The sequence below is a fragment of the Saccopteryx leptura genome, chromosome 1 (genome assembly GCF_036850995.1).
Source record: "Saccopteryx leptura isolate mSacLep1 chromosome 1, mSacLep1_pri_phased_curated, whole genome shotgun sequence".
NCBI lineage: Eukaryota > Metazoa > Chordata > Mammalia > Chiroptera > Emballonuridae > Saccopteryx > Saccopteryx leptura.
The window spans coordinates 312,680,743-312,706,993 of record NC_089503.1 but is presented as its reverse complement, the minus strand read 5'-3'; the positions used below and the strand labels follow the sequence as shown (position 1 = coordinate 312,706,993).

Genomic DNA, 26,251 nt, shown 5'->3' with positions numbered 1-26,251 from the left:
GGAACTGCAACGAAGAATTGATGCTTCTCATCTCTTTCCCTTCCCATCTGTCTCTCCCTATCTGTCCCTCTCTCTGTCTCTGTCACAAAAAAATAGAATAAAATAAAAAATGAAAAGAAAGAAAATTTGCATGACCAGGCGGTGGCACAGTGGATAGAACATCAGACTAGGACACAGAAGACCCAGATTTGAAACCCTGAGATCACCAGCTTGAGCCCTGGCTCATCTAGCTTAAGCATGGTATTACTGGCTTGAGCCCAGGGTCACTCGCTCTGCTGTACGAGTGCCATCAAGGCACGTATGAGAAAGCAATCAGTGAACAAGTAAGGTGCCGCAAGGAAGAATTAATGCTTCTCATCTCTCTCCCTTCCAGCCGGTCTGTCCCTCTCTCTGTCTCTGTCACACAAAAAAAAAGAGAAAGAAAATTTAATGGAATAAAAGTGATTTATTCTTCAATTAAAAAAAAATTTTTTTTTTTAATGAGAGAGACAGGGACAGACAGGAAGGGGGAGAGATGAGAAGCATCAGCTTACTTGTGGCGTAATAGTTGCTTATTGATTGCTTTCTCATATGTGCCATTACTGGGATGGGAGGGTTCCAGCTAAGCCAGCAACCATGGGGTCATATCTATGATCACACACTCAAGCTGGCAATCTGGCACTCAAGCTTGTGAGCCTGCACTAAAGCCAGCAACCTCGGGGTTTCAAACCTCTGGGTACTTTGTATCCAGGGCCAACACTGTATACAGTAGGAGATAGCCCACCACCTGGTCAGGCTATTCAACTTTTATCCATTTACTTTTTTTTTTTCCGCACAAGAGGGAGAGAGATGAGAAGCATCAACTCATAGTTGCATCACTTTAGTTGGTAATTGATTGCTTTCACATATGTACCTTGATGGGGGGGGTCCAACAGAGCCAGTGATCCTTTGTTCAAGTCAGCAACCTCCCTCACTTCTTTTTTTTTTTTTTTTTTTTTTTTTTTTTGTATTTTTCTGAAGCTGGAAACGGGGAGAGACAGTCAGACAGACTCCCGCATGCACCCAACCGGGATCCACCCCGCACGCCCACCAGGGGGCGATGCTCTGCCCCTCCGGGGCGTCGCTCTGTTGCGACCAGAGCCACTCTAGCGCCTGGGGCAGAGGCCACAGAGCCATCCCCAGCGCTCGGGCCATCTTTGCTCCAATGGAGCCTCGCTGCGGGAGGGGAAGAGAGAGACAGAGAGGAAGGAGAGGGGGAGGGGTGGAGAAGCAGATGGGCGCTTCTCCTGTGTGCCCTGGCCGGGAATCGAACCCGGGACTTCTGCACGCCAGGCCGACGCTCTACCACTGAGCCAATCGGCCAGGGCCCCTCACTTCTTCTTTACCTCCCTCCCTGTCTCCCTTTCTCTTGCTCTAAAATCAATCAATAAATAAGATGAAAATGAAAAATTTGAAAGACAAATTAGACAAGAGATCGACAATTTTTTTAATGTTTTTTATTCTCTATTTCTCAATAACTTTGTTTTATTTTAGGTGAACTACAGAAGGCCATTGACTTGTTCACTGATGCTATTAAGCTGAATCCTCGCTTGGCCATTCTTTATGCCAAGAGAGCCAGGTGAGAACTCTAAACAAAATAGCATCTTCTGGTGAATAATTTCTGATCATTTATTTTAAAAGACTTGCATCTGTAGCAGTTCCAAAGGTGTTATTATTTTAAATGAATACTTTTTAATATCACACTTATTTTTTAGTGTCTTCATCAAATTACAGAAGCCAAATGCTGCCATCCGAGACTGTGACAGAGCTATTGAAATAAATCCAGACTCAGCACAGCCGTATAAGTGGCGAGGGAAGGCACACAGGTAAGCAATGAGATTTATTTTCAGAACTTTTTTAACCTGATGTTTTTTATTAAATTTTCTTAAAAAAACAAAATTGCCTAGGAATTTAATTTAAAAGTAATACTTACATGTATTTAATATGAAGAATTGAGAGAATATTGTAAGGAATAAATAAAAATTCTTTTCATGCCGCCTTTCCCCCCCCCCCAAAAAAAAAATCACTGTTAACAGTTTTTGACCACTTATAACCAATATTAAGGTACAGATTTTTCTCAAAATTATCTCTTAATGAAAGAGAGTGGCCTTTGTCAACGAAACACAGAGTTGGGACTTGGTCTAGAAATAAATGACAAAGATCTATTCATGGATCTTAGTGGGTTGGCAAACCAGAAATACAACTAAGTAATACCCAGAGTGTTTTTTATATATTTTTATATATATATATATATATATATATATTTTTTTTTTTTTTTTTTTTTTTTTTTGTATTTTTCTGAAGCTGGAAACGGAGAGACAGTCAGACAGACTCCTGCATGCGCCCGACCGGGATCCACCCGGCATGCCCACCAGGGGCGATGCTCTGCCCACCAGGGGGTGATGCTCTGCCCCTCAGGGGGTGATGCTCTGCCCCTCAGGGGCGTCGCTCTGCCGTTACCAGAGCCACTCTAGCGCCTGGGGCAGAGGCCAAGGAGCCATCCCCAGTGCCCGGGCCATCTTTGCTCCAATGGAGCCTTGGCTGCGGGAGGGGAAGAGAGAGACAGAGAGGAAAGGGGGGGGGTGGAGAAGCAAATGGGCGCTTCTCCTATGTGCCCTGGCTGGGAATCGAACCTGGGTCCCCCGCACGCCCGGCCAACGCTCTACCGCTGAGCCAACTTGCCAGGGCCTACCCAGAGTGTTTTAAAGAAAAAAAAAAAGCTGAGGGTTCTTACAGTAAAAAAGAAGTACATTCTTGAGAAGAACCAGCTTTGTATACTTAGCTGCCAGGTTGATCCAAGAGGGTGATCATCAGATGTCCTATGGTCTAACAACATTTTCTTCTTGAGGTCATTCTGAAGGTTTTTGGAGTTTTTTGTTTGTTTTTAGTTTTTTGCACCTTCAGTGGGACAGACAGACACAGACAGGAAAGGAGAGAGATGAGAAGCATCAAGTCATAGTTGTGTCACCTTAGTTACCAGTTGATTGCTTTCTTATATGTGCCTTGACCAGGGAGCTCTAGTCAAACCAGTGACCCCTTGCTCAAGTCAGCGACCTTGGGCTTCAAGCCAGCGACTTTTGGGCCCAAGGCATCGATCATAGAGTTATGTCTATGATCCTGCACGCAAGCCAGATGAGCCCACGCTTAAGCAGGCGACCTCAGGTCTTCAAACCTGGGTCCTCAGCATCTCTGGCTGATGCTCCATCCACTGCACTACCTCCTGGTCAAGCTGAAGGTTTGATGTAGGTCCAGACATTGATGCACAATGCACTGACGTACAACCAGGTATTGATGTGGGACTGGAAAGTTGAGAATTTTAAGTTCCTGCCTGACCAGGTGGTTGCGCAGTGGGTAGAGTGTTGGACTGGGACACAGAGGACCCAGGTTTGAAACTCTGAGGTCATCAGCTTGAGCATGTGCTCTCCACCATGAGTGTGGGGTCGCTGGCTTGAGTGTGGGATCATAGTCATGCCCCATGGTCACTGGCTTGAACAAGGGGTCACTTGCTCTGCTGTAGCCCTCTGGTCAAGGCACAGAGGAGAAAGCAGTCAATGAACAACTAAGGAGCCACAACAAAGAATTGATGGCTTCTCATCTCACTTCCTGTCTGTCCCTATTTGTCCCTCTCTCTGTCACCAAAAAAAATGAAAAATTAAGTTCCTGGAGTCAGTTAAAATAAGAATAATTCTTTCCTCAGACACTTGAAGCTAATAATTTAGAAGCTTGACCATAGTGACTCCATTTTATTTCTTCACTCTGTTCCTTACCTTGTATCAGTGTCCTTATAAATTTTCTATTTTCAGGCTTTTTCTTTGCAAGTTAACATTTAAACAACCAATATGTCATAGAAGAAGGAATTCACTAGCCTCCAACTATTTCAGTCAATACTAAGTCACCTGAAAAGTAAAAAAAAGGGGCAAGAAAGAGGTGAATTTAATCCAGAATAGTAATCATTTCTGGAAGCAAAATAGTGGTATACAAATGGGTGTTTTGTTTGGGGGTGAACTGTCCAATGACATTGACTTCTTAACATGGATAGAAAGTGCTGTACTACCTGACCAGGCAGTGGCGCAGTGGATAGAGTGTCAGCCTGGGCCAACTGGCCAGGGCCTGGAGTAAAATTTATTAATGCTCCATCAGTATAAGAAAGGTATGGGCCCTGGCCAGTTGACTCAGTGGTAGAGCATCAGCCCAGCTTGTGGAAATCCTGGGTTCACTTCCCAGCCAGGGCATGCAGGAGAAGTGCCCATCTTCTTCTCCACCACTCCCCTCCTGCAGCTAAGGCTCCATTGGAGCAAAGTTGGCCTGGGCGTTGAGGATGGCTCCATGACATCTGCCTCAGGCGCTAGAATGGTCCGGTTGCAACAGAGCAACGGCCAAAATGGGCAGAGCATCACCCCCTAATGGGTTTGCCAAGTGGATCCCGGTCAGGCATATGTGGGAGTCTGTCTGTCTGCCACCCCCTACTTCTCACTTCAGAAAAATACAAAAGGGAAAAAAAAGGAAAGCTTGTGCGTTGTCATTGATCCTCTTGAGACCCCAGTAATATTTGAGCATTTCCTTACCTTATTGTAAAGCATAGCATTTCCCAGACTTGAAATAGACCATTTCTCCAGAAAACCATGTTTTATTTTAGGGGTGATTATATGTATAGAAGCTTAAGTTTGGCCACTAGATATGTTCATTGCAGATGTGTTCATTGTTTCTGGAATATCCTTCTTTTTGTTGTTTCAATGGACAGTTAGAAAAAACAACGGTTTTAAGGAAAAAAGTTATGGAATTTTGAGTTTATATTGATTTTCTAATTAAAATTCAACATTATATGTATTTGTTTTTCTTTCTTTTTTTTTTTTTTTTTTTGTATTTTTTCCAAAGTCAGAAGTGGGGAGGCAGTGAGACAGACTCCCACATGCACCTGACCGAGATCCACCATCATGCCCACCAGGGGGCATTTCTCTGCCCATCTGGGATGTTGATCCATTGCAGCGGGAGCCATTCTAGTGCCTGAGGCGGAGACCATGGAGCCATCCTCAACGCCTGGGCCAGTTTTGCTCCACTGGAACCTTGGCTGCAGGAGGGGAAGAGAGAAGGAGGAAGGAGAGGGGGAAGGGTGGAGAAGCAGATGGGCACTTCCCTTGTGTGCTCTGACTGGGAATCAAACCTGGGAATTCCACACGCCAGGCTGACGCTCTACCGCTGAGCCAATGATCTAGGGCCTATGCATTTTATATTTTTGACAGTTATCTTCAAGTCAAAATCTTTCTCCCTAATATATTGACCTACTTGTGTGTTATCCTGCCATATACATAAAATTGTTTCAAAATCATACCTTAGAGATACTTTCGAAGTAAAGTTTAAATTTTTTTTTGTTGCAGTTCTTAATTATATTCCACTGAAGATATACTGTTAAAATACTGTTTTAAATTGAAATTATTTATTTTATGTGATTTATGTTGTCAATGCAATAAACAGTTTTTTATTTCTGTAATTGGGTTTAGGAAATGTTCTACGTATTTCCATCTTTTCTAATTTAATATTCTTCTTTGAGTATGTAAAGCATTTTCTTTTTTTTTTCTTTTTCAACAGAGACCGAGTCAGAAAGAGGGACAGATAGGCAGAAAGGGATATGAGAAGCATCAATTCTTCGTTGTGGCATCTTAGTTGTTCATTGATTGCTTTCTCATATGTGCCTTGACCAGGGGGCTACAGCAGAGTGAGTGACTCCCTTGCTCAAACCAGCAACCTTGGACTCAAGCCAGCGACCTTGAGCTTCAAGCCAGTGACCTTTGGGTTCAAGTCAGTGACCATGGTGTCATGTCTATGATTCCACGCTCAAGTCAGTGACCCTACGCTCAAGCTGGTGAGCCCACATTCAAGCCAGTGACCTCAGGGTTTCAAACCCGGGTCCTCTGTGTCCCAGTCTGATGCTTTTGCCACTGTGCCACCGCCAGGTCAGGCTAAAGCATTTTCATTTTTAAAGAGTCAAGACGAGTTTGAGTTAATAGGTATACCCAACAAAGTCACATTTTCATTGCTATCCCCCCCCCCTTTTTTTTTTACAGGGACAGAGAGTCAGAGAGAGGGATAGATAGGGTCAGAGAGAGATGAGAAGCATCAATCATCAGTTTTTCATTGTGACTCCTTAGTTGTTCATTGATTGCTTTCTCATATGTGCCTTGACCGCAGGCCTTCAGCAGACCGAGTATCCCCTTGCTTGAGCCAGCGACCTTGAGTCCAAGCTGGTGAGCTTTTTTTGCTCAAGCCAGATGAGCCCACACTCAAGCTGGCGACCTCAGGGTCTCGAACCTGGGTACTTCCGCATCCTAGTCCGACGCTCTATCCACTGTGCCACCACCTGACGCCTGGTCAGGCGCTATCCCCTTTCTTTATTCTTACCTATCTTCACCAATCTTAGTTTCTGATTTATCTTTTCTCTCCTTTTAAAATAAAATGTGCACACATATATTTATTTCTGTCAAGTTTTTAAAAATATTTTAGAAGAGGAGGTTTAAAGTGCAACATAATAATTGAATTGGTTCATGAAAATTTATGGTTCTGTATTTAACTTAAACCTCTTTTGTAACAATCCTTTTTTATCATAAGGAAGAAAGACACCTTGCTTTGGTAGTGAATATGTATAAAAGACTCCTAAAATGAGTTTAAATCTGTTTCAGGCTTCTGGGCCATTGGGAAGAAGCAGCCCATGATCTTGCCCTTGCGTGTAAATTGGATTATGATGATGATGCTAGTGCAATGCTGAAAGAAGTTCAACCGAGGGTATGTTCAAGTAGATGGAAAGTCGTTACTGTAATGCTCTATGGCTCTGTTATGTAGCCCAGGCAGCAGCTCATCTGCAAAGCAGATGCGAAGACATTGGAAGTTATCACCTACCATCGCTGAAGTTTGTGCTCAACTCAGGACATCTCAGTAGATTTTCATGCTTTCATTTTTCATGCAGTATTATAGCAAGCTCTATTGTTTTGTTTGCAAGACTACAATAGAATTATAACCAAAAAGAAATTAAAGGGGGGGGCAAATAAGAAATCCATAAAATGTGAGCCAAGATTGAGTTTAGTCTGTTCTTTTTTTTTTTTTTTTTTTTTTTGTATTTTTTCTGAAGCTGGAAACGAGGAGAGACAGTCAGACAGACTCCCGCATGCGCCCGACCAGGATCCACCTGGCACGCCCACCAGGGGGCGATGCTCTGCCCCTCCGGGGTGTCGCTCTGCACGACCAGAGCCACTCTAGCGCCTGGGGCAGAGGCCAAGGAGCCATCCCCAGCGCCCGGGCCATCTTTGCTCCAATGGAGCCTTGGCTGCGGGAGGGGAAGAGAGAGACAGAGAGGAAGGAGGGGGGGTGGAGAAGCAAATGGGCGCTTCTCCTATGTGCCCTGGCCGGGAATCGAACCCGGGTCCCCCCGCACGTCAGGCCGACGCTCTACCGCTGAGCCAACCGGCCAGGGCGAGTTTAGTCTGTTCTTAATTGTGGGTATATATAGCCTTGGTATAAACCATGAGGACGCTGTGGTAGTTAACAAGTTTCAACCTTTTAAAAATAATATTGAATTCAAAAGCTAGAATATTATTTTAAGATGATTTCTGTCTTAATTAGTTAAATTAATTTTAATGTATTCACATGCTAAATCCTTTAGCATTGTGGGAAGTTGCACTACCAAGAATTTTTTGCCAAAGGTTTTAAGATAATGCAGACTTTAACTTAGCTACTACTATTCGAGACTTTTGTTTTGTTTGTGTTTTTTTTTTTTAAGGGTCTTTTGGGTTTTTTAAAATTTTATTTATTCCTTTTTAGAGAGGAGAGGGAGAGACAGAGAGAGAGAGAGGAGAGACAGAGAGAGAGAAGGGGGGAGGAGCTGGAAGCATCAACTCCCATATTTGCCTTGACCAAGCAAGCCCAGGGTTTCAAACCGGCGACCTCAGCATTTCCAGGTCGACGCTTTATTCACTGCGCCACCACAGGTCAGACTGTTTGTTTTTCTTAAATGGGCTAATTCAACTCAGCAAGGTTATTTGTGAGATATTTTAGGACATGAAGTTCTTAAAACATCATAAACAAGCAAAAGTATGAATCTATCACATTTATTTAGTCTCTGAATAAATAATAGAGTCCAGATATTTGTCATGGACATTGTACCTAATGCCTGGTGCATATATTTTCTCTCTTAATTATTATAGCATTTTTATAAGACTTACATGTTTGTCCTTCCCTACTCCTTACTTGATGGATGAAGAAAGTTAAGTATAATTAGAACGGCAAATAACTTGTACATATGTTTACAGTCTTTGCTTTCCCATGGCAGGTATCAGATAAGAATTGTCTTGAAATGTGAAACCTACTTGTCTTCTAGCCCTGGTTAATTGAGATTTATAACACTTCCAACCTCAAATCCTAGCCCCTTTTCTCTGTTTCATTGGACTTGTTGAAGTCTGAATTATGGCAGGTCTTTTACTCTCAGGTAAATCTGTCATTATTCAGGACTAAGTCTTAGCTCTGGCTGGGTAGCTCAGTTGGTTACAGCGTTTTTCTTCTATGTCAAGGTTGTGGGTTCAGTCCCCGGTCAGAGCACATACAAGAATCAATCATTGCCCTGGCCGGTTGGCTCAGCGGTAGAGCGTCGGCCTAGTGTGCGGAGGACCCGGGTTCGATTCCCGGCCAGGGCACACAGGAGAAGCGCCCATTTGCTTCTCCACCCCTCCGCCGCACTTTCCTCTCTGTCTCTCTCTTCCCCTCCCGCAGCCAAGGCTCCATTGGAGCAAAGATGGCCCGGGCGCTGGGGATGGCTCTGTGGCCTCTGCCCCAGGCGCTAGAGTGGCTCTGGTCGCAATATGGCGATGCCCAGGATGGGCAGAGCATCGCCCCCTGGTGGGCAGAGCGTCGCCCCATGTTGGGCGTGCCGGGTGGATCCCGGTCGGGCGCATGCGGGAGTCTGTCTGACTGTCTCTCCCCGTTTCCAGCTTCAGAAAAATGAAAAAAAAAAAAAAAAAAAAGAATCAATCATTGAACGCATAGATAAGTGGAACAACAAATCGATATCTTTCTCCCTGCCACTACACCCCTCTCCCTTTCTCTCTCAAAAAAAGAAAAAGTACCTGACCTATGGTGGTGCCATGGATAAAGTGTCGACCTGGAACGCTGAGGTCACTGGTTCGAAACCCCAGGATTGCCTGGTCACAGCACATATAGGAGTTGATACTTCCTGCTCCTGTTCCCATCTCTTTTTCTCTCTCTCCCTGTCTCTCAAAATGAATAAATAAATAATCTAAAATAAGGGAAGAAAGAACTGTCTTAAACACCACTCCACAAAGAAAAGTAATTCTTTAACAAAACTGTAGGTATATGTTGACTTTTTTCAATTTCTAGAACTTTTTTTTTGTGGCTCTTTTTTCCTAGGCCCAGAAAATTGCAGAACATCGAAGAAAGTATGAACGGAAACGTGAAGAGCGAGAGATCAAAGAAAGAATGGAAAGGGTTAAGAAGGCTCGGGAAGAACATGAGAGAGCCCAGAGGGTAAAGTTTGTAATTTAAACCATTAAAGGGAAATAGTAGAGTAGAGCTGTTTGGACATTGTTCTAATTACTGGTTCTTATTTAATGCTGCCTATAGTTTTGTATGCAAGTTTTTTCCCCTTTATTCAATTTGTGGGGGATCTCTTATAGTTTTTAAATTCTTATGTGAGTATATATTTTATCAATTTATAGTCTTGCATTCTCCTAGAATTAGGGTTTTTTTCCCCTGGTCAAATAATGAAAACTTGGCAGTATTATCTGTATTCTTGAAGCTGCTCACCCAGATTGTTAAATTTTGTGATTCCTTCTATTCCAGGATTTTAGTCATGGCTATTTAAAATTGACTAGTATTTGTTTTTAGTTACAAAGGTATATAAAATTTAGAAAAAAAAGAAAAGTTACCCCATAATTTATCTACAATACAGGTGGGACAAGAATAGATTTACAGCTATATGTGAAACAGTTTATTCTAGTATTATTATTGATTTATTATTGTATTCTTTTCCATACAAGCAACTGTAAAGCCACCTATGTCCCATCCTGTATTGCTGCTGCTTTTGTAAAGCCTCTTCTAGTTTTTTTGCTATATTAGCCTTTTGCGTTGATTCTATCAGTTTTCATCCACTTAACATTGTTGAATAAAAGGACATAAAGCTGTATTATAATGATAGAACATTACATCCTACATTTTTTAAATTTAATATTTTAAGCATTATATTTGATTGCAGGAATTATAGTTTATAATCTTCAAAAGTAATTTTTACATTTATATATTTCCTTAGTGACTTTATAAACTGGTTATGAGGGAACTTTATATATATTTGCTTTTACTTTGTGTTTAAGAAAACAGCAAAAACAGCCTGACCAGGCAGTGGCACAATAGATAGAGCGTCAGACTGGATGCAGAGGACCCAGGTTCAAAACCCCGAGGTCACTGGCTTGAGTGCGGGCTCACTAGCTTTAAGCGTGGGTCGCTGGCTTGAGCATGGGATTATAGATGTGACCCCACGGTCACTGGTTTAAGCCCAAAGGTCACTGGTTTGAAGCCCAAGGTCGTTTGTTTGAGCAAGGGGTCACTCGCTCTGCTGTAGCCCCCTGGCCAAGGCACATATGAGAAAGCAGTCAATGACAACTGAGGATATGCAGCAAAGAACTGATGCTTCTCATCGCTCTTCCTTCCTTCTGATATATTCGTGTCTCTGTCTCTGTCACACACAAAAAAAGAAAAAAACAAATCAGAAAATTTCTAGTTGTATATGTGGTTGAGTTATATATGGAAAATATGCTAAAAATAAACTTGGGAAACAAAAGTCATGGCAGTTTTAGTAATCTAACTAGATGCTTTTATTTTGGAATCTAAAAATAATAATTTAGTTGTTATAAGCATGGGAAGACATATCAGTATTGTAAATTACTTTCCAGGTATTTTTTTTTCCTTAAATAAAACTAAAACACTACTTGGAATTACCGAAAGTAATGCTCATTGAGAATCTAGTTGGAAATTTGGGGTGGGGGGTGCATTGTGATGTCGATATCCTTTAGTCCATTATTTCCATTTGAAAATTGTCATTCTTATTAAATCCTATAACTATCTTATTTTACCTTTTCTTTTTTTCATGATTTTGCATAGGGCTGGACAGCAGACCTTTTCCCCTCCCAATTACATTATTTATTTATTTATTTTTTATTAAAGGAAGAAGAAGCCAGACGACAATCAGGAGCTCAGTATGGCTCTTTTCCAGGTATTTTAAAAACTGATTAGTATTGTAAGGAATTGGAGAATATTTTGATTTGGGGGCTCTGATATGTTTATTGTGTTTAATATCATTAGTTTCTGGGGCACTGAAGAATCTTTAGAATGTTAGCCTGTAGAGAGTTTTATTCTGGCCCTGGCTGGATAGCTCGGTTGGTTAGGTTGTCATTCCAAAGCACAGAGGTTGCTGGTTCGATCCCTGGTCAGGGTGTATATAGGAGCAGCTTAATATGTGTTTTTCTCTCCATTCCTCTCTTGATAAAATCAGTAAGTAAAAATTAAAAAGAAAGTAAAGTAAGTTTCCTTCTAATAAAAATTTTATGATAGTGGAAATACAGTATATTATTTTCCTCACACTTTGAGCAGTGTACTTTTTATAAAGAGCTGACATTTATTTAGACCCAAGCATTGTACTTCATTAAAAGACAATAGCCCTGGCTGGTTTGCTCAGTGGTAGAGTGTCAGCCCAGCATGTGGATGTCCTGGGTTCAACTCCTAGTCAGGGCACACAGGAGAAGAGAACATTTGCTTTTCCACCCCTCCACCTCCTCCTCTTCTCTCTTTCCCTCTCTCTCCGTCTTTTTCTCCCACAGCCATGATTCAGTTGGTTGAAGTACATTGACCCCGAGTGCTAAGGATGGCTCCATGGATCCTCTGCCTCAGGCACTAAAAATATCTCAGTTGTGACCGTAGCCCCAGATGGGGTTGCCCAGTGGATCCCAGTTGGGGCGCATGTGGGAGTCTCTCTTATCTCCCCCACTCTCACTTGGAGAAAGAAGAAAAAAATAAATAAAAATTAAAGACTGTAACAGCCTGACCGGGTAGTGTTGCCGTAGATAGAGCATCGGCCTGGGATGCTGAGGACCCAGGTTTGAAATCCTGAGGTCGCTGGCTTGAAAAAGGGGTCACTGGCTTGGCTAAAGCCACCCTGTCAAAACACATAAGAGAGTGCCTGAGCGGGCGGTGGCGCAGTGGATAGAGCATCGGACTGGGATGTGGAAGACCCAAGTTCGAGACCCCAAGGTCGCCAGCTTGAGCCCAAGGTCTCTGGCTCGAGCAAGGGGTTACTTGGTCTGCTGAGGTATGAGAAGGCAGTTAATGAACAATTAAGGTGTTGCAATGCACAATGAAAAACTAATGATTGATGGTTCTCATCTCTCCATTCCTGTCTGTCCCTCTCTCTGACTCTCGCTCTGTCTCTGTAAAAAAAAAAGACATAAGAGAAAGCAATCAATGAACAAATAAGGTGCTACAATTTTGAGTTGATGCTTCTCATCTCTTAAAATAAATTTATAATGTGATGGATTCAATTTCTGAATAGCTATAATGGAATTTATTTCATTGATATTCATGAGATATAGTAGATAAAAGCACTGTGTGGAATTTTTAGGCACAAAAAAATGTTTTAAGTCCAGTGTAAAAATAATAGACACTTTTTTCTTGTAAATGTCAAGTAATCAGAAATTACTATGAAGGCAAAGCTTTGAGTGATATCATAGTCCTATATAATAGGTAGAAGGTCTATATAATAAGCAGAAGAGCAGTTATAAGGACACTCAGAGAATGAATACTTCCCAAATGAGGCAGTGTGAAATTTATATAAAAACCAGGAAGAGATTTTTTTAAGTTCATAATTCTAATGGAAAATCAGCTGTTTAGTAGTAACCAGCTTTCTTTTAAGGAGGGTTAATGGAGGCAGGTAAACACACTTATGCTTATATGCCATTGGCTAAAAAGGTAGCCTCTATTCTGAAAGGTCATGTGTCAAGCAGTTAAAAACAAAGAGCACATATTAGGATGATTTGCAGTTTGAAGAAAAGGTAAGAAAATTTTTGCTTATAGTTTATTCCTATTTAAAATATAAATGATCTTATGTCAGATATCTTTGTTTTAGAAAATGACCACTAATATGGACTAATACTGGAGATAAATTTTTGTTAAGTAGTTTTCCTAGATTTAACAAACAGATGGTTAATTATTATATTGGGCCAGTAATTTTTTTTTTTTTTTTTTTTTTTTTTCATTTTTCTGAAGCTGGAAACGGAGAGACAGTCAGACAGACTCCCGCATGCGCCCGACCGGGATCCACCCGGCACGCCCACCATGGGGCGACGCTCTGCCCACCAGGGGGCGATGCTCTGCCCATCCTGGGCGTCGCCATATTGCGACCAGAGCCACTCTAGCGCCTGAGGCAGAGGCCACAGAGCCATCCCCAGCGCCCGGGCCATCTTTGCTCCCATGGAGCCTTGGCTGCGGGAGGGGAAGAGAGAGACAGAGAGGAAGGAGAGGGGGAGGGGTGGAGAAGCAAATGGGCGCTTCTCCTATGTGCCCTGGCCGGGAATTGAACCCGGGTCCTCCGCACGCTAGGCCGACGCTCTACCGCTGAGCCAACCGGCCAGGGCTGGGCCAGTAATTTTTTATGGGTAGTTTTTCAGAGTTAGTAGGAGCAGCAGGAGAAGCTAGATGTTTTCAGACCCCTTAGATCTTATCTGTGATTGTTAATTATTTTTAATTTTTATTTATTTTTTATTTCTCCTTTTTCAAGTAAGAGAAGGGGAGATAGACAACTGTATGTGCTCCAACTGGGATCCACCCTGCAACCCCCATTTGTGCCTGTGCTCTGTCCATCTGAGGACATGCTCACAACCAAACTATTTAATGCCTGAGGTGGAGGCTTCATGGAGCCATCCTCAGTGCCCTGGGGCCAACATGCTTGAATAAATCAAACCATGGATACAGGAGGAGAAGAGGGGGGAAGGGTGACCTGATCGGGAATCAAACCCAGGACTTCTACACACCAGGCCGACACACTACCACTGAGCCAGCCAGCCAGGGCCTGTGATTATTAATAATTCATGGGCATGTTTAAAATATTGAGCTGTTAATAACTTTTTAATTCATGTTTCTGTTTTTTAGTGACTTGGTTGTGGTGATTCTTGATCTGTAGAATACATTAATGCTACCTATATTTCCCTTTAGATGTCCCTATATTGGTATAATTGTTATTTCAGAGTACTTCCAGTAGACATAAAAAGTAGTGAGAAACTGAGTAGAAAATATAAGGTCTACCGGAAAGTTCTGTCCGTTTTTGGAATAAAACAAAATACAAATTTTTCTTACCGTCAATAAACTTTATTAAATAATATAATTGCCATTATTATTAATGATTTCTTGCCAGCGTGAGGGCAATTTGTATATCCCATTTTTGAAAAATGTTTTATCTTTTGATGCGAAAAATTGAACCAGTGCTTGTTTGATACCTTCTTCATTTTTGAATTTTTTGCCCTTCAAATTTTTTTTTTTTTTCCTTCAAAAATTTTTGTTAAGGACAAAAACAAATGATAGTCTGAGGGTACTAAGTCCGGGGAATATGGTGGATGTGACAGACATGCTTCTGTAGCATTTCTTTCTTGTTGAAATTTGTAAAAATTACAGTGGCGTAAATGAACTTTATCAGTAGCCATGGGTACACTATCACTTCACACATAAGACTAACGTGAATCAACTTTGTTTTAGTTAATTTGCTACGTCAGTATGTATACATTAAGTGATAAAAATAGGCATACATGCGCCAAATAAACGTGCTTATGTGTCGAAACTTGTGATAGAAATGGACAGAACTTTCTGGTTGACCTTATAATTTAGGTTTATAATCTTAGAAAGATTATGGGAGAATGAAATCCTTTTTGCTAGAACATTTTTCTCAGTATAAAGAAGAAACTCTGGGAGTACTAGTTAAAAATACAGACTTTCGGCCCTGGCTGGGTGACTCAGTAGATCAAGTGTCGTCTCGGCACACTGAGGTTGTGGGTCAGGGCACATAGGAGAAGCGATGGATTAATGCACGGATAAATGGAACTACTAAGTAAAAGGAGTTAACACTTCTCTCTTCCTCCTCTCTCCCCTTCCCTCCCCTTTTCTTCCCTTCCCTCTCTCCCTCCCCTTCTTAATCTCTCCCCCCTCCCCCTCTTCTCTCTGCCTCTCCCCCCCACCCCCTTTTCTTCTCCCCTTCTCTTTTCCTCTGCCTCCAGTTTCTCTCTCCTTTCTCTTTTCATATCAGTGGAAACCTTTTTTTTTTTTAATTTGTATTTTTGTGAAGTGAGAATTGGGTGGCAGACACTCCTGCATGCCAGCTAGGGGGCAATGCTCTGCTCATCTGGGGTGTTGCTCCATTGCAACTGGAGCCATTCTAGCACCTGAGGTGGAGGCCATGGAGCCATCCTCAGCACCCAGGCCAACTTTGCTCCAATGGAGCCTTGGCTGCGGGAGGGGAAAAGAGATAAAGAGAGAAAGGGGGGGGGGGGAAGGGTGGAGAAGCAGATGGGAGCTTCTCCTGTGTGCCCTGGCTGGATTTACGGAAGAATTTACAAGATATGTGCTGTTTTGAGAATGGCTGCTACTTATTTCAAAGGTTTGTTAACCTAAATACACAAAAACAATGGACAGGGCTGGCAAAGATGAACCTTTTACTATAGAAGGTACGTGCCTTGCTAACTACCCACTGTGGCCTGCCCATTTAGGAATTTATGATCTAATCACTCTGTGAAGTTACTTTCTATGAAACCCCTTTTTTTGTCCACAGTAGAAAATAGTATCCCATTAGGTTGCTGTCTATACAGTGTTTTGTTTTTTTATTTTGCAGGTGGCTTTCCTGGGGGAATGCCTGGTAATTTTCCTGGAGGAATGCCAGGAATGGGAGGGGGCATGCCTGGAATGGCAGGAATGCCTGGGCTCAATGAAATTCTTAGTGATCCAGAGGTTCTTGCAGCTATGCAGGTAAGACTTAGAAAAACAGAGTGAAACTTGATATCACTCAGGCGTTTCTTTCATAATTCTGTGTGGGGACAAAGGTTACTCTGTTAGCCAATTATTAATTGTTCTTAATTACCAAATAGCTAGCTGCACTTGTGACATTCACTTTCTTTCAGAATGAGTAGCTAAAGTTTTTAAAAATTGGTTTATAGGAAATACTTTGTAATACTTGGTAATTATATCTAGTTGTCTTTGTATCAAAATTGTGTATGCTTTTTTCATTAAAGTGACATAATTGAGTTTAACTTGTAAGTACACATTAATAATATTTATACTTGAGGGCCTTGTTTAAACCCTGAATAACTTGGCCATGACAGAATTATGGGTCTAATTAATAATAAACTTGTCGACCCATAGCATTTAAAAGTATTTTTTAAAAATTATCGATAAAACACCTTTTTTTCAGGATCCAGAAGTTATGGTGGCCTTCCAGGATGTGGCTCAGAACCCGGCAAATATGTCAAAATATCAGAGCAACCCAAAGGTTATGAATCTCATCAGTAAATTGTCGGCCAAATTCGGAGGTCAGGCATAAAACCCTTCTGACAGAGCCTTTGCTGAAAGAAAAGCAACTTGAATCACCCGATGGATGTCGCAATAACACACACCAATGTACCTCTGACCTTCTCATGAAGGAAGCTGGGGTGCTTTGAAGAGAATCCCTACCCCTCTGCCCCAAGTGCAGCTGTAACATTTTACAGTGATTTGCCATTAGGGTATTCATTCAGATAACTTTTCCTATTAGGAATTATACACTTTAAACCTTTAAAATATTTAAAAACAAATTAAAAGGGTGTCTTAAACCCTACATTTTTCTTTACTAATCATTTTGGTGTTTCCTTTGAATTGGGCAAAAAATACTTCAGTATGGGAGGGTTATTTGTCAGTTTGAGTGAAATAAAGATTTCTTAGTGGGAGACAAATACAACATTTAAGTAGATAAAGTTTGAGTTGGAGATATGGTTACTGAGGCATTTGATTTCTCTTTTTAAATGCTTTATTTTTTTAAAAAATGATTTATTTGAATAAAACTACTTGGGACCACTAGTCTAGCAGTAGGACCTGGGTAGGGACTGGAAGTACCTGGCAGGGTAGCAGCGATCTTACTACATTTTATATAACATGTACCCTTGTGCACATGCATTTAAATCTTACACTGTGGTGAAGGAATGATTTTTATAATGCTGCAGTAGAGTTGGATTACGTAGCCGTGTTCTTGTCTGATACATAAAATAAATGTTCATATTTTCCACATAGGGGAATTCAGAGAATACTTTTCTTTTTATATTTCTATGTTTAAAATTATCTTCTCTGGTCAGAGAATTACCCCAACCCTTTGTCAGCTGTTGATGTGTTTTCCCCCCTTACTCTTGAACTAAAGGTAGTCCTTTTTCACTGGCATCATCACTGCTATCATTCACAGTGTTAAGTGCAAGCAAATTTACTGCTGGGTTTAATTATATATGTAACACATACAGTGACTATGTCAGATAATACCCAATAACAGTTGTAGTTTCCTACTTGGCCAAGAGATTTCATATTTAAGTGTTAGATTTATACTTCAGTGAAGTCTTATGATATCAAAAGATATTGGAAGGAGGGACTTCCTTTGGTATTTGGTATGGTCTTCTACTTAGGAAATGCCGATATTTTCTTTGTATTTTGGAGAGTGTGAGGTTTCACTTAAGAGATACATACAGGGAAACCTAAGTTTTTGATCCAGCATGAATTATAAAGTTGATGAGATCCATGGTTCTTTATTGTAGAACTGTTGGTACTATACAAGATTCATTGTTGTCCTATTCAGCTCTTAAATACTGCAACTATATTGCACCTCTCCTCTCTCCAAGAATAAAAAAAAAATGATAAATTTTCTGTTCCTGTATTAAATATTCAATTCTTGTATTAAATAAGACTGAGTCCAGGCACTGTACCAGGAATTTCTAGGTTTCTACCTGTTTTTCTATTAAAATGCTACTGTTTAAAATTAGTTTCAAGGGATGAGGCCCTCTGTACTTTATTTGAAGAATAATGGTAGGCGCAGTGACTAAATTCCATGGAACACATTTTGAAATAGCACATACCTGAAATCATAAGTTGATTCAGAGTCTAACCCTTTACTGTACACAGCAGATAGAAAAGCACCTGTTATATAAGTGAGAAAAAGTTGTATGCTAATTGAGCCTGCTTTTTAAACCCTTTAAAAATATTCAACATATAAACTTGCGTTTGACCTTGCCAGTGTTCTTTTTGTTAATGTGTGTTTGCCTTTTTAAAAATTTCCAGTGTATGCTGTGAATAATCCAAGAGCATTTGCTTTTGAATTCATTTGATTTGAATTACTTAACTACATATTACCCAAGTACATTCTAACATTGCAAATATTACCATAAATGGGTAAAAGTAAAATTGATCTTCTGAAAATGTGTTCTTTGCTTTTTAGACTTTTAAGTTCCATAAATACAAAGAAACTCAGTACCACTTATAAAGAGAAATGTTCTTTTCTTGTGCTAATAATGCTGTAAGAAGGAAAAGTAAAGGACTTTTTTTTCTGCTTAAAAATATATAGTGATTGGATATTTCTAGCTACATTAAAAATAAAGTATGATTTCAAACTGGATATTGACTCCCGCCCCCCTTTTTACCCAGCATATGTTCTATTTCCTTTGTCTCTAGCACTCGTTTACTGGGTATAGTAGGCTGCAGAATGCCTATGTGGTGGTGCAGTGGATAGAGCGTCAGACTGTGATGCGGAAGGACCCAGGTTCAAGACCCCGAGGTCACCAGGTTGAGCACAGGCTCATCTGGCTTGAGCAAAAAGCTCACCAGCTTGGACCCAAGGTTGCTGGCTCAAGCAAGGGGGGTTACTCAGTCTGCTGAAGGGCCGCGGTCAAGGCACATATGAGAAGGCAATCAATGAACAACTAAGGTGTCATAACGAAAAACTGATGATTGATGCTTCTCGTCTCTCTTCGTTCCTGTCTGTCCCTTTCTATCCCTCTCTCTGACTCTCTCTGTCCCTGTAAAAAAAAAAAAAAGAGTAGGCTTCAGATTATAAAGTGCTGTTAAAAAGGCCCCCAAAATACATTAGCCTAAAAAACACTTCGTTTTCTTTCAGGTGGCAGTCCAGAGGTAAGTAGTTATACCATACTCAGGTAGTGTCCCTTTCTGGGTCCAAAGGTGCTTGCTCTGCTACACATCTTCTATCTTGAGAAACGGGAGAGGGCTCCAAGGAAGCATATGCCAAAATAATGAGGCCAATACATGGAATTAGCATTTTATTCTCATATCATATTAATCAGCTTTTTTTAAAATTGATTTCTATAGAGGGGAAAGGAAAGAAACAGGAACATCTTATTCCTGTATGTGCTCTGACCAGGGTTGAACTGGCAACCTCTGTGCTTTTGGTCAATACTTTAATCAGCTGAGCTATCTAGCCAAGGTGGTCAGCTTTTTTTTTGTCTTGAGACCATATTTAGCTGCAAGGTAAACTAGAAAATAATGGTCTATAGCTGTGTGGTCACATGCCCAACAAAAGAATTATTACCACAAAAGAAATGGAGAAAAGACCTAGAGTAACATCTAGCAGTTTGCCACACTAGGAAATATAAGCCTAATGGGATATAGGAGAAACAACATAGTTTAGAGATTTTATTGTACCTGAAAGTAATGCACCCAAATAGGCTCATGTATCAAGTAGTACTTGGTCTGTGCCAAGCACTTTGTAATCAGTTTGCAACTATTGACTCAATTCTGATAATGACCGTAAGTTAAGTTCTTGTATCTCCATTTTACACAAATGAGACTGAAACACTTAATTGCCCAGAATAACACCTGTGAATTTTGTAAAGCTGAAATTTTCACCAAGCTTGTGGTTTCAAAGGTCTTCCTCTTTATCTTATACATACTCTGCTGCCCCTTTCTGTATGAGGTTGCTTCTTGCAAAATTGTTCATTACTTCAAGAAATTCAAAACAATTAAAATGTACATTTGAAAGGAATATCACACATCATGGGGTGTGCTGGTAATACACATTCAACATGGTGTCTCCTAATAGGAATCTAACATAAATGAAATACTTGGTCCACTTGTGACAAACCCAATAATAGGGACAAGAAAAAAATAGTTTAAATATTATGTGGCCCTGGCCGGTTGGTTCCGTGGTAGAGTGTCTGCCCAGCGTGTGGATGTCCCGGGTTCGATTCCCAGTCAGGGCACACAAGAGAAACTACCATCTGCTTCTCCACCCTTCCTCTCACTCCCCCCTCCCTTTTCTTTCTCTTTTTCTCTCTCCTCTCCTTCAGCCATGGCTTGAATGGTTCGAGCAGTTTAGCTCTGGGCACTGAGAGTGGCTCCATGACCTCACCTCAGGTGCTGAAATAGCTTGGTTGCTGAGCAACAGAACGGTGGCCCCAGATAGGCAAAGCATCGCCCTTTAGGGGGCTTGCTGGTAGATCCCCAGGGTGTATCCAGGTGTTTGCCTCTCTGTCTCCCACCTCTCAATTGAAAAGAAATTATGATACAGTAATTTTTAAAGTTTGTACCAATGTTTTTAGGAATTTGTACCAACATTAACCAACATAGCATTATTAATACAGTTTGAGAGAGAGAGAGTCCTTGAAAGTAAAGGTGCAACAAGTATACTTAAGAATAGCTTGGAAAATTAGAAATGACATTTAAACAGTATGGCATATCAAGTTGGCAGAAGTTTTAAATATACTGCCCACAAAAATTAGGGGATATTTCAAAATGAATATGAAGTGATAAACTAATTTTTGTGAGTAGTGTCTGTTGGCAATTATTTAGTGAGACCTAGTGTTTAGTGCTGATGGTAGTGGACATTCATCATTTTCTATGAAGTCTAACAATGAAATACTTGACATTCTTTTAAGGTAAGATCCAAATTTTAAAACTGGATTCTAAGGATTAGAGTAGAGTAGCAAGGAGGTAAATAATATAAATGGTGCTCTATAAAATCTAGGTATATGGTGTATCAATTAGAATGTCTTTAAATTTACCCAGATCACTAGGACATTGTAGTATAGAGACCATTTAACCAATGGTGATTAAAAGACTTTCTGCAGCCTGACCAGGTGGTGGTGCAGTGGATAGAGCGTCGGACTGGGATGCAGAGGGCCCAGGTTCAAAACACCGAGGTCACTAGCTTGAGTGCGGGCTCATCTGGTTTGAGCAAGGCTCACCAGCTTGAGCCCAAGGTTGCTGGCTTGAGCAAAGGGTCACTCGGTCTGCTGTAGCCCCCTGGTTAAGGTACATGTGAGAAGTAATGAACAACTGAGGTGCTGCAACAAAGAATTGATGCTTCTCATCTCTCTCCCTTCCTGTCTGTCCCTATCTGTCCCTCTCTCTGTTTCTGTCTCTCTCACACACACACACTATATATATATATATATATATATATATATATATCCTCCCCCCCCCCCCCCTGCAAACTTTGTGAAAACATATGACCAGATCAAAGCCACATACATGAAATCAGTTCTGGCTAGTTTTTTGTTTGTTTTTTTCATTTTGGTGAGAGGAGGGAAGGCAGACAATCCTGCCTGCACCCCACCAGGATCCACTGGGCAAACCCACTAGGGGGTGATTCTCTGCTCATCTCGGGCTGTTCCTCTTTGCAACAGGAGCCTTTTTTTTTTTCTAGCTCCTGAGGCAGAGTCCATGGAGCCATCCTCAGTGCCAGGGCCAGCTCACTTGAGCTGTTCGAGCCATGGCTGCAGGAGGGAGGGAGGGAGAGATGGAAAGAGACAGCAGGGGGGAAGGGGAGATGGTCGCTTCTCCTGTGTGCCCTGACTGGAAATTGAACCCAGGACATTCACTATGAGCTGCTGCTCTGAAACTGAGCAAACCATCCAGGGCCCTGGCTAGGTTCTTTTAACTTACTTTGTACTAATGGTATGGGTGTGAACAGGATGATGCTGAATTTTTTGTTTATGTTTCTATGATTTAGGGAACCTTCTGAGGAAAATAGGTAATTGTGAATACTCAATTAGATGTAAAAATGTTTAAAACAAGCAAAATCATGATTTCTAAACATTGGAAATAAGTACAACTGCCTGACGAAGCAGTGGCTACAGTGTCGGCCTGGGACACTGAGGAGCCATGTTCAAAACCCTCAGGTTGGGTCTCACCAGCTTGAGCATGGGGTTGCTAGCTTGAGTGTGGGATCATAGACATAACCCTATGGTCGCTAGCTTGAGCCCAAAGGTCTGTGGCTCGAATCCCAAGGTCAAGGGATTTTTGGCTGAAGCCCTCAGGTCAAGGTACATATGAGAAGCAATCACTGAACAACTAAGGTGCCTCAACTGAGGTGATGGCTTTTCATCTCTCTCTTTTCCTGTCTCTCTGTGTATGTGTCTCTTGCAAAAAAATTAAAAAAAAAATACAAATATAGAGTTCCATTAATGATGTACCTACATCAGAACTACAGAGTTCCATTTAGTACATGGTGCACCTATGTAAATGCTACATTTTTCACTGCATACTCATGACAATTTTATAGTGTTTTCAGTACAATAGAAAACAGCTCTATCTTTAATATATTTTTTAAATTTTTATTGATTTTAATGAGAAAGGAAGGGACAGTGAAACACACAAGAACTTCGATCTGTTCCTGTAGGTGCCCTGACTCAGGATTGAACCGGCAAATTCTACATTTTGAGATGATGCTCTAACCAACTGAGCTACCTAGCCAGGGCGAAGATAATTTTATCTTAATCAAAATATTTTTTGATAGCTGTACATGCTTTCTGCTCTAGATTCATGCTCTACAAATGGGAGTATGGAAAAAAGCATTCAGTTACCATCAAAATGGGAAAGTGCCCATAAGTGTCTATAAATCTGTATCTACATAATCCAGAATACAGGGTGGGGCAAAAGTAGGTTTACATTTGTGAGTACCACAAAAGTATTTTCCATGCTGTAAACTTACTTTTGCCCCACCCTGAATTTTTTTTAAAATTTATTGAGTTTAGAAAAGGAAAGGTAGAGAGATACCGTATTTTTCACTCTATAAGACACACCTGGGGTTTTAAGGAGGAAAATAAGAAAAAAAATATTCTGAACCAAATGAAGTTAAAATATTAATAAAATGCCATATTTTTTGCTCTGTAAGACACACAGACATTTTCCCTCCACTTTGGGGGAGAGGAGAGTGCGTCTTATAGAGCGAAAAATACATCAATCTGCCCTGACCGAGGATCAAACCAGCAACCTTTGTATTTGGGATGTTGCTCTTATCTAACCAAGCTGTCCAGCCAGGACAAAAAATATATATATATTTTTTTTCCTCTACCCTGTATTCTTGAGAGCTTCCAGTTTGAGTGGGAGTCAATTAGAACTTGTCCTCTGCTTAACTTTTATAACAGACCAGCTTGTCTGTTCTAGAGCGAGAATTCTATCTTCATTGGCCTTTGGGTCTGTACCTGGATGTCATCACCCAAAGGAGTGCTGGGATTAATCCTGGAAGCCAGTCTTACAAAAGGTGTCTATCAGTAACAACCATACATATAGATACTAGTAAATCCAACTAGGTATGTTTTTCCCCAACTAACCTTTTACTTAGCTTGCAGTCAGTGTAGCACCAGCCTAAATGAAGAGTATCTTAAATACAAAGAGATCTTAACCAAGAGCAAAATATTTTCTGAAAATTTTGTGAAAACATGACCAGTTTGTGCTGGCTGGGGTAGCTTGGTTGGTTAGAGCAAGGTTGAGGCTTTGATCCCTGGTCAGGGTACAAACAGGAATCAACCAATGAATGTGTAAATAACTGGAATAACAAATCGATGCTTCGCTTTTCCCCTAAAACCATTCATCCAATCAATAAAGAAGAAAACATGACCAGGTGAATTGTTAAGGCACTTTCCTGAGAAGTAAATGTGATAAAAGGGCATCAGGCACTAACCCCGGTAGGTAGTACACACTAAAGAATGATCAGTGAGGGTATTATAAAACTTGCTGGTACTGAAACTGGTAGAGACACGTGACATTGGTACCCTAGTAAGGAAGTGAAATTGGAGTCTTGAAACACTGTGTCTCACAATACAGTGTTAGGGGCCTGGCCTGTGGTGGTGCAGTGGATAGAGGGTCGACTTGGAATGCTTAGGTTGACAGTTCGAAACCCTGGGCTTGCCTGGTCAAGGCACGTATAGAAGCTGATGCTTCCTGTTCCCCCCTTCTCTCTCTCTCCTATCTAAAATGAATAAATAAAATCTAAAAAAATACAGTGTTAGGTCAGAAATATGGCATCTGTAGTTCTGTTTAATTTGGCTCTTCACTTTGCAACACGGAAAATTTTTTGAAGTATTTTATAAAGTACACCGACATAAATTAACTTTTTTATAATCCTCACAGCAAGTCATTAGTTTTTGTATTAACACTTATTTCATAAAGGAGGAAACCAAGAGGTTAAAGACTTTCCTACTTGCCAACAAGTATGTTCCACCTCCATGTGATCATTATGACTTTCAGAAACTCAAGTTCGCTTCCCATCACACCCCGGGTTTTTCAGGGGAGAGAACCTAATCCAATTGACATTTTATTTATTCTTGCCAAAATGTTATTTTCAAAATATACTAGCAAGAAAAAATGCTAATTAAGCCACAGAGAGACAGGAAGATTTGAGTCCCCCATCTTGCCAGTCATCAGCTTGTAGTGGAGGAAAGTGGAGAAAAAGGAGGCCGTCCAGACTTACTGAAGTCCCCACTATTACGTGAGTACGTGTGAAGCCTGAGTGACCAGGTCTCGGCAACCTAGAGTACCCAACCCCTTCTCGTCAGGAAGTCAGCACTGCGCTGCTCCGCCCCGTACGCTCCGGAAGCCAATCAGAGCTATAGGGGCGTTCCCAGACTCACCTTTCTATTTCCCGCCCCAGCAGCCTCTAGCTGCGAGATGGGGCGCCCTGCGACCCGGAAGTAGTAGTTCTGGAGGCGAGCCTAAGCGGGTGGAGTTTGTGACGCTTCGCCCTGGGCTCTGGCTGTTCTCTCTTGGCTGGCCGTGGCTCCTGTAGGAAAAGTGTGGGCCTACCTGAGGGAACCGCACCAATGGCTTCCGTGCTGTCCTACGAAAGCTTGGTCCACGCTGTGGCCGGAGCCGTGGTGAGGCGGGGTCTTCACGCTAGGGCCGCTGCGGGGTGTGGGGTTTCTCTGAGGTTACTTCCCGGGATATGTCGGGGATGGGGATGAGAGAGATCGTGTTGGGTAGGGTCTAGGGTCGCCTGTTGTGGCTGTGGGACGGAAAGAAAGGGGGCGTAGGCGGGAAGTTGCTTTAAGAATTTGGTGTGAGGGCCGACACTCACTCTTCACTCCTGGCGACAGCTCTGGCCTCCTGAAATACTATCTGCGATATAGACGGCGGTGGTCCCACATACTCACAGGGAGTTGGGCAGAAGATAATTGCTGTTTTATTTGCCTTCTGAAAATTAAAGACCTCTCTTCCTTCTACCACACCTTCACCGCACCACAAACTCATCTTACTTGGGCCAGGGAAAAACCAAGGTGTGATGTTGTGTTGCACAATCACGTGCTTAACTACAACCAATTTTCACACATTTGCTGCAGGCACATGGAAGTGCCTACCTAATACGATATCTCTGACAAAAATTATTGGTAGTTTGTTTGTTTTTTAAGTCAAGGCCAGAGTTGCTGTCTACCACAGGTGTGGTTTACTGTGAGGTATGTGCAGGGTTCTTGGGCTTCTGGATGTCTCAATTCCGTTTGACATCCCTCCCTTTTCCTTAAAACTTTCCACTCTTGACTTGGGTAGCTCACCTTCCTGGTTCTCATCTTCTTTCTCATATCCTCCTCTAGCTGTCAACATACGCCTGTAACAGTTCGAATCTGTAACTTCAGAGGAATATCACTAATCCTCTCCTTTTAGCTCCCCAAACTCCTGGAGAACTTACATTCTGTGCAGACTCATCTCATCAGGGCTGAACCCCAACTCCATTATTTGTTAGATAGGTGGCCTGTAAACCACACTTTCCCAATCTATAAAGAGGGTATATTGATAGTTACTTCACAGAGTTATGAGAATTAGGTGACACAGTAGTAGTTCATGGGAGTACCTGATTCAGGAATCTTAGATCATTCATTAAACCAAAAGAGCCTTTCAGCCATTGTATAGAGGC

At 41.5% G+C, this 26,251-nt stretch overlaps 2 protein-coding genes and 1 non-coding gene across 3 annotated transcripts in view; 2 read left to right on the top strand and 1 right to left on the bottom strand.

Moving 5' to 3' along the window:
• Positions 1-18,727, top strand: part of ST13 (ST13 Hsp70 interacting protein) — a 48,354-nt gene extending 29,627 nt beyond the window's left edge. Inside the window, exons 6-12 of the mRNA XM_066358533.1 lie at positions 1,513-1,597; positions 1,734-1,844; positions 6,693-6,795; positions 9,427-9,543; positions 11,236-11,284; positions 15,938-16,071; positions 16,514-18,727. Of these exons, the coding sequence (XP_066214630.1) occupies positions 1,513-1,597; positions 1,734-1,844; positions 6,693-6,795; positions 9,427-9,543; positions 11,236-11,284; positions 15,938-16,071; positions 16,514-16,642 (728 nt within the window). The 3' untranslated portion in view covers positions 16,643-18,727. The remainder of the gene's footprint in view (positions 1-1,512; positions 1,598-1,733; positions 1,845-6,692; positions 6,796-9,426; positions 9,544-11,235; positions 11,285-15,937; positions 16,072-16,513) is intronic.
• Positions 7,405-7,481, bottom strand: TRNAV-GAC (transfer RNA valine (anticodon GAC)). Its single transcript has one exon. It is a non-coding gene; the product is annotated as a tRNA-Val (tRNA).
• Positions 18,728-25,053: 6,326 nt separating the features above from the next.
• Positions 25,054-26,251, top strand: part of SLC25A17 (solute carrier family 25 member 17) — a 32,424-nt gene continuing 31,226 nt past the window's right edge. Inside the window, exon 1 of the mRNA XM_066358488.1 lies at positions 25,054-25,220. Coding sequence (XP_066214585.1) covers positions 25,167-25,220 — 54 coding nt within the window. The 5' untranslated portion in view covers positions 25,054-25,166. The remainder of the gene's footprint in view (positions 25,221-26,251) is intronic.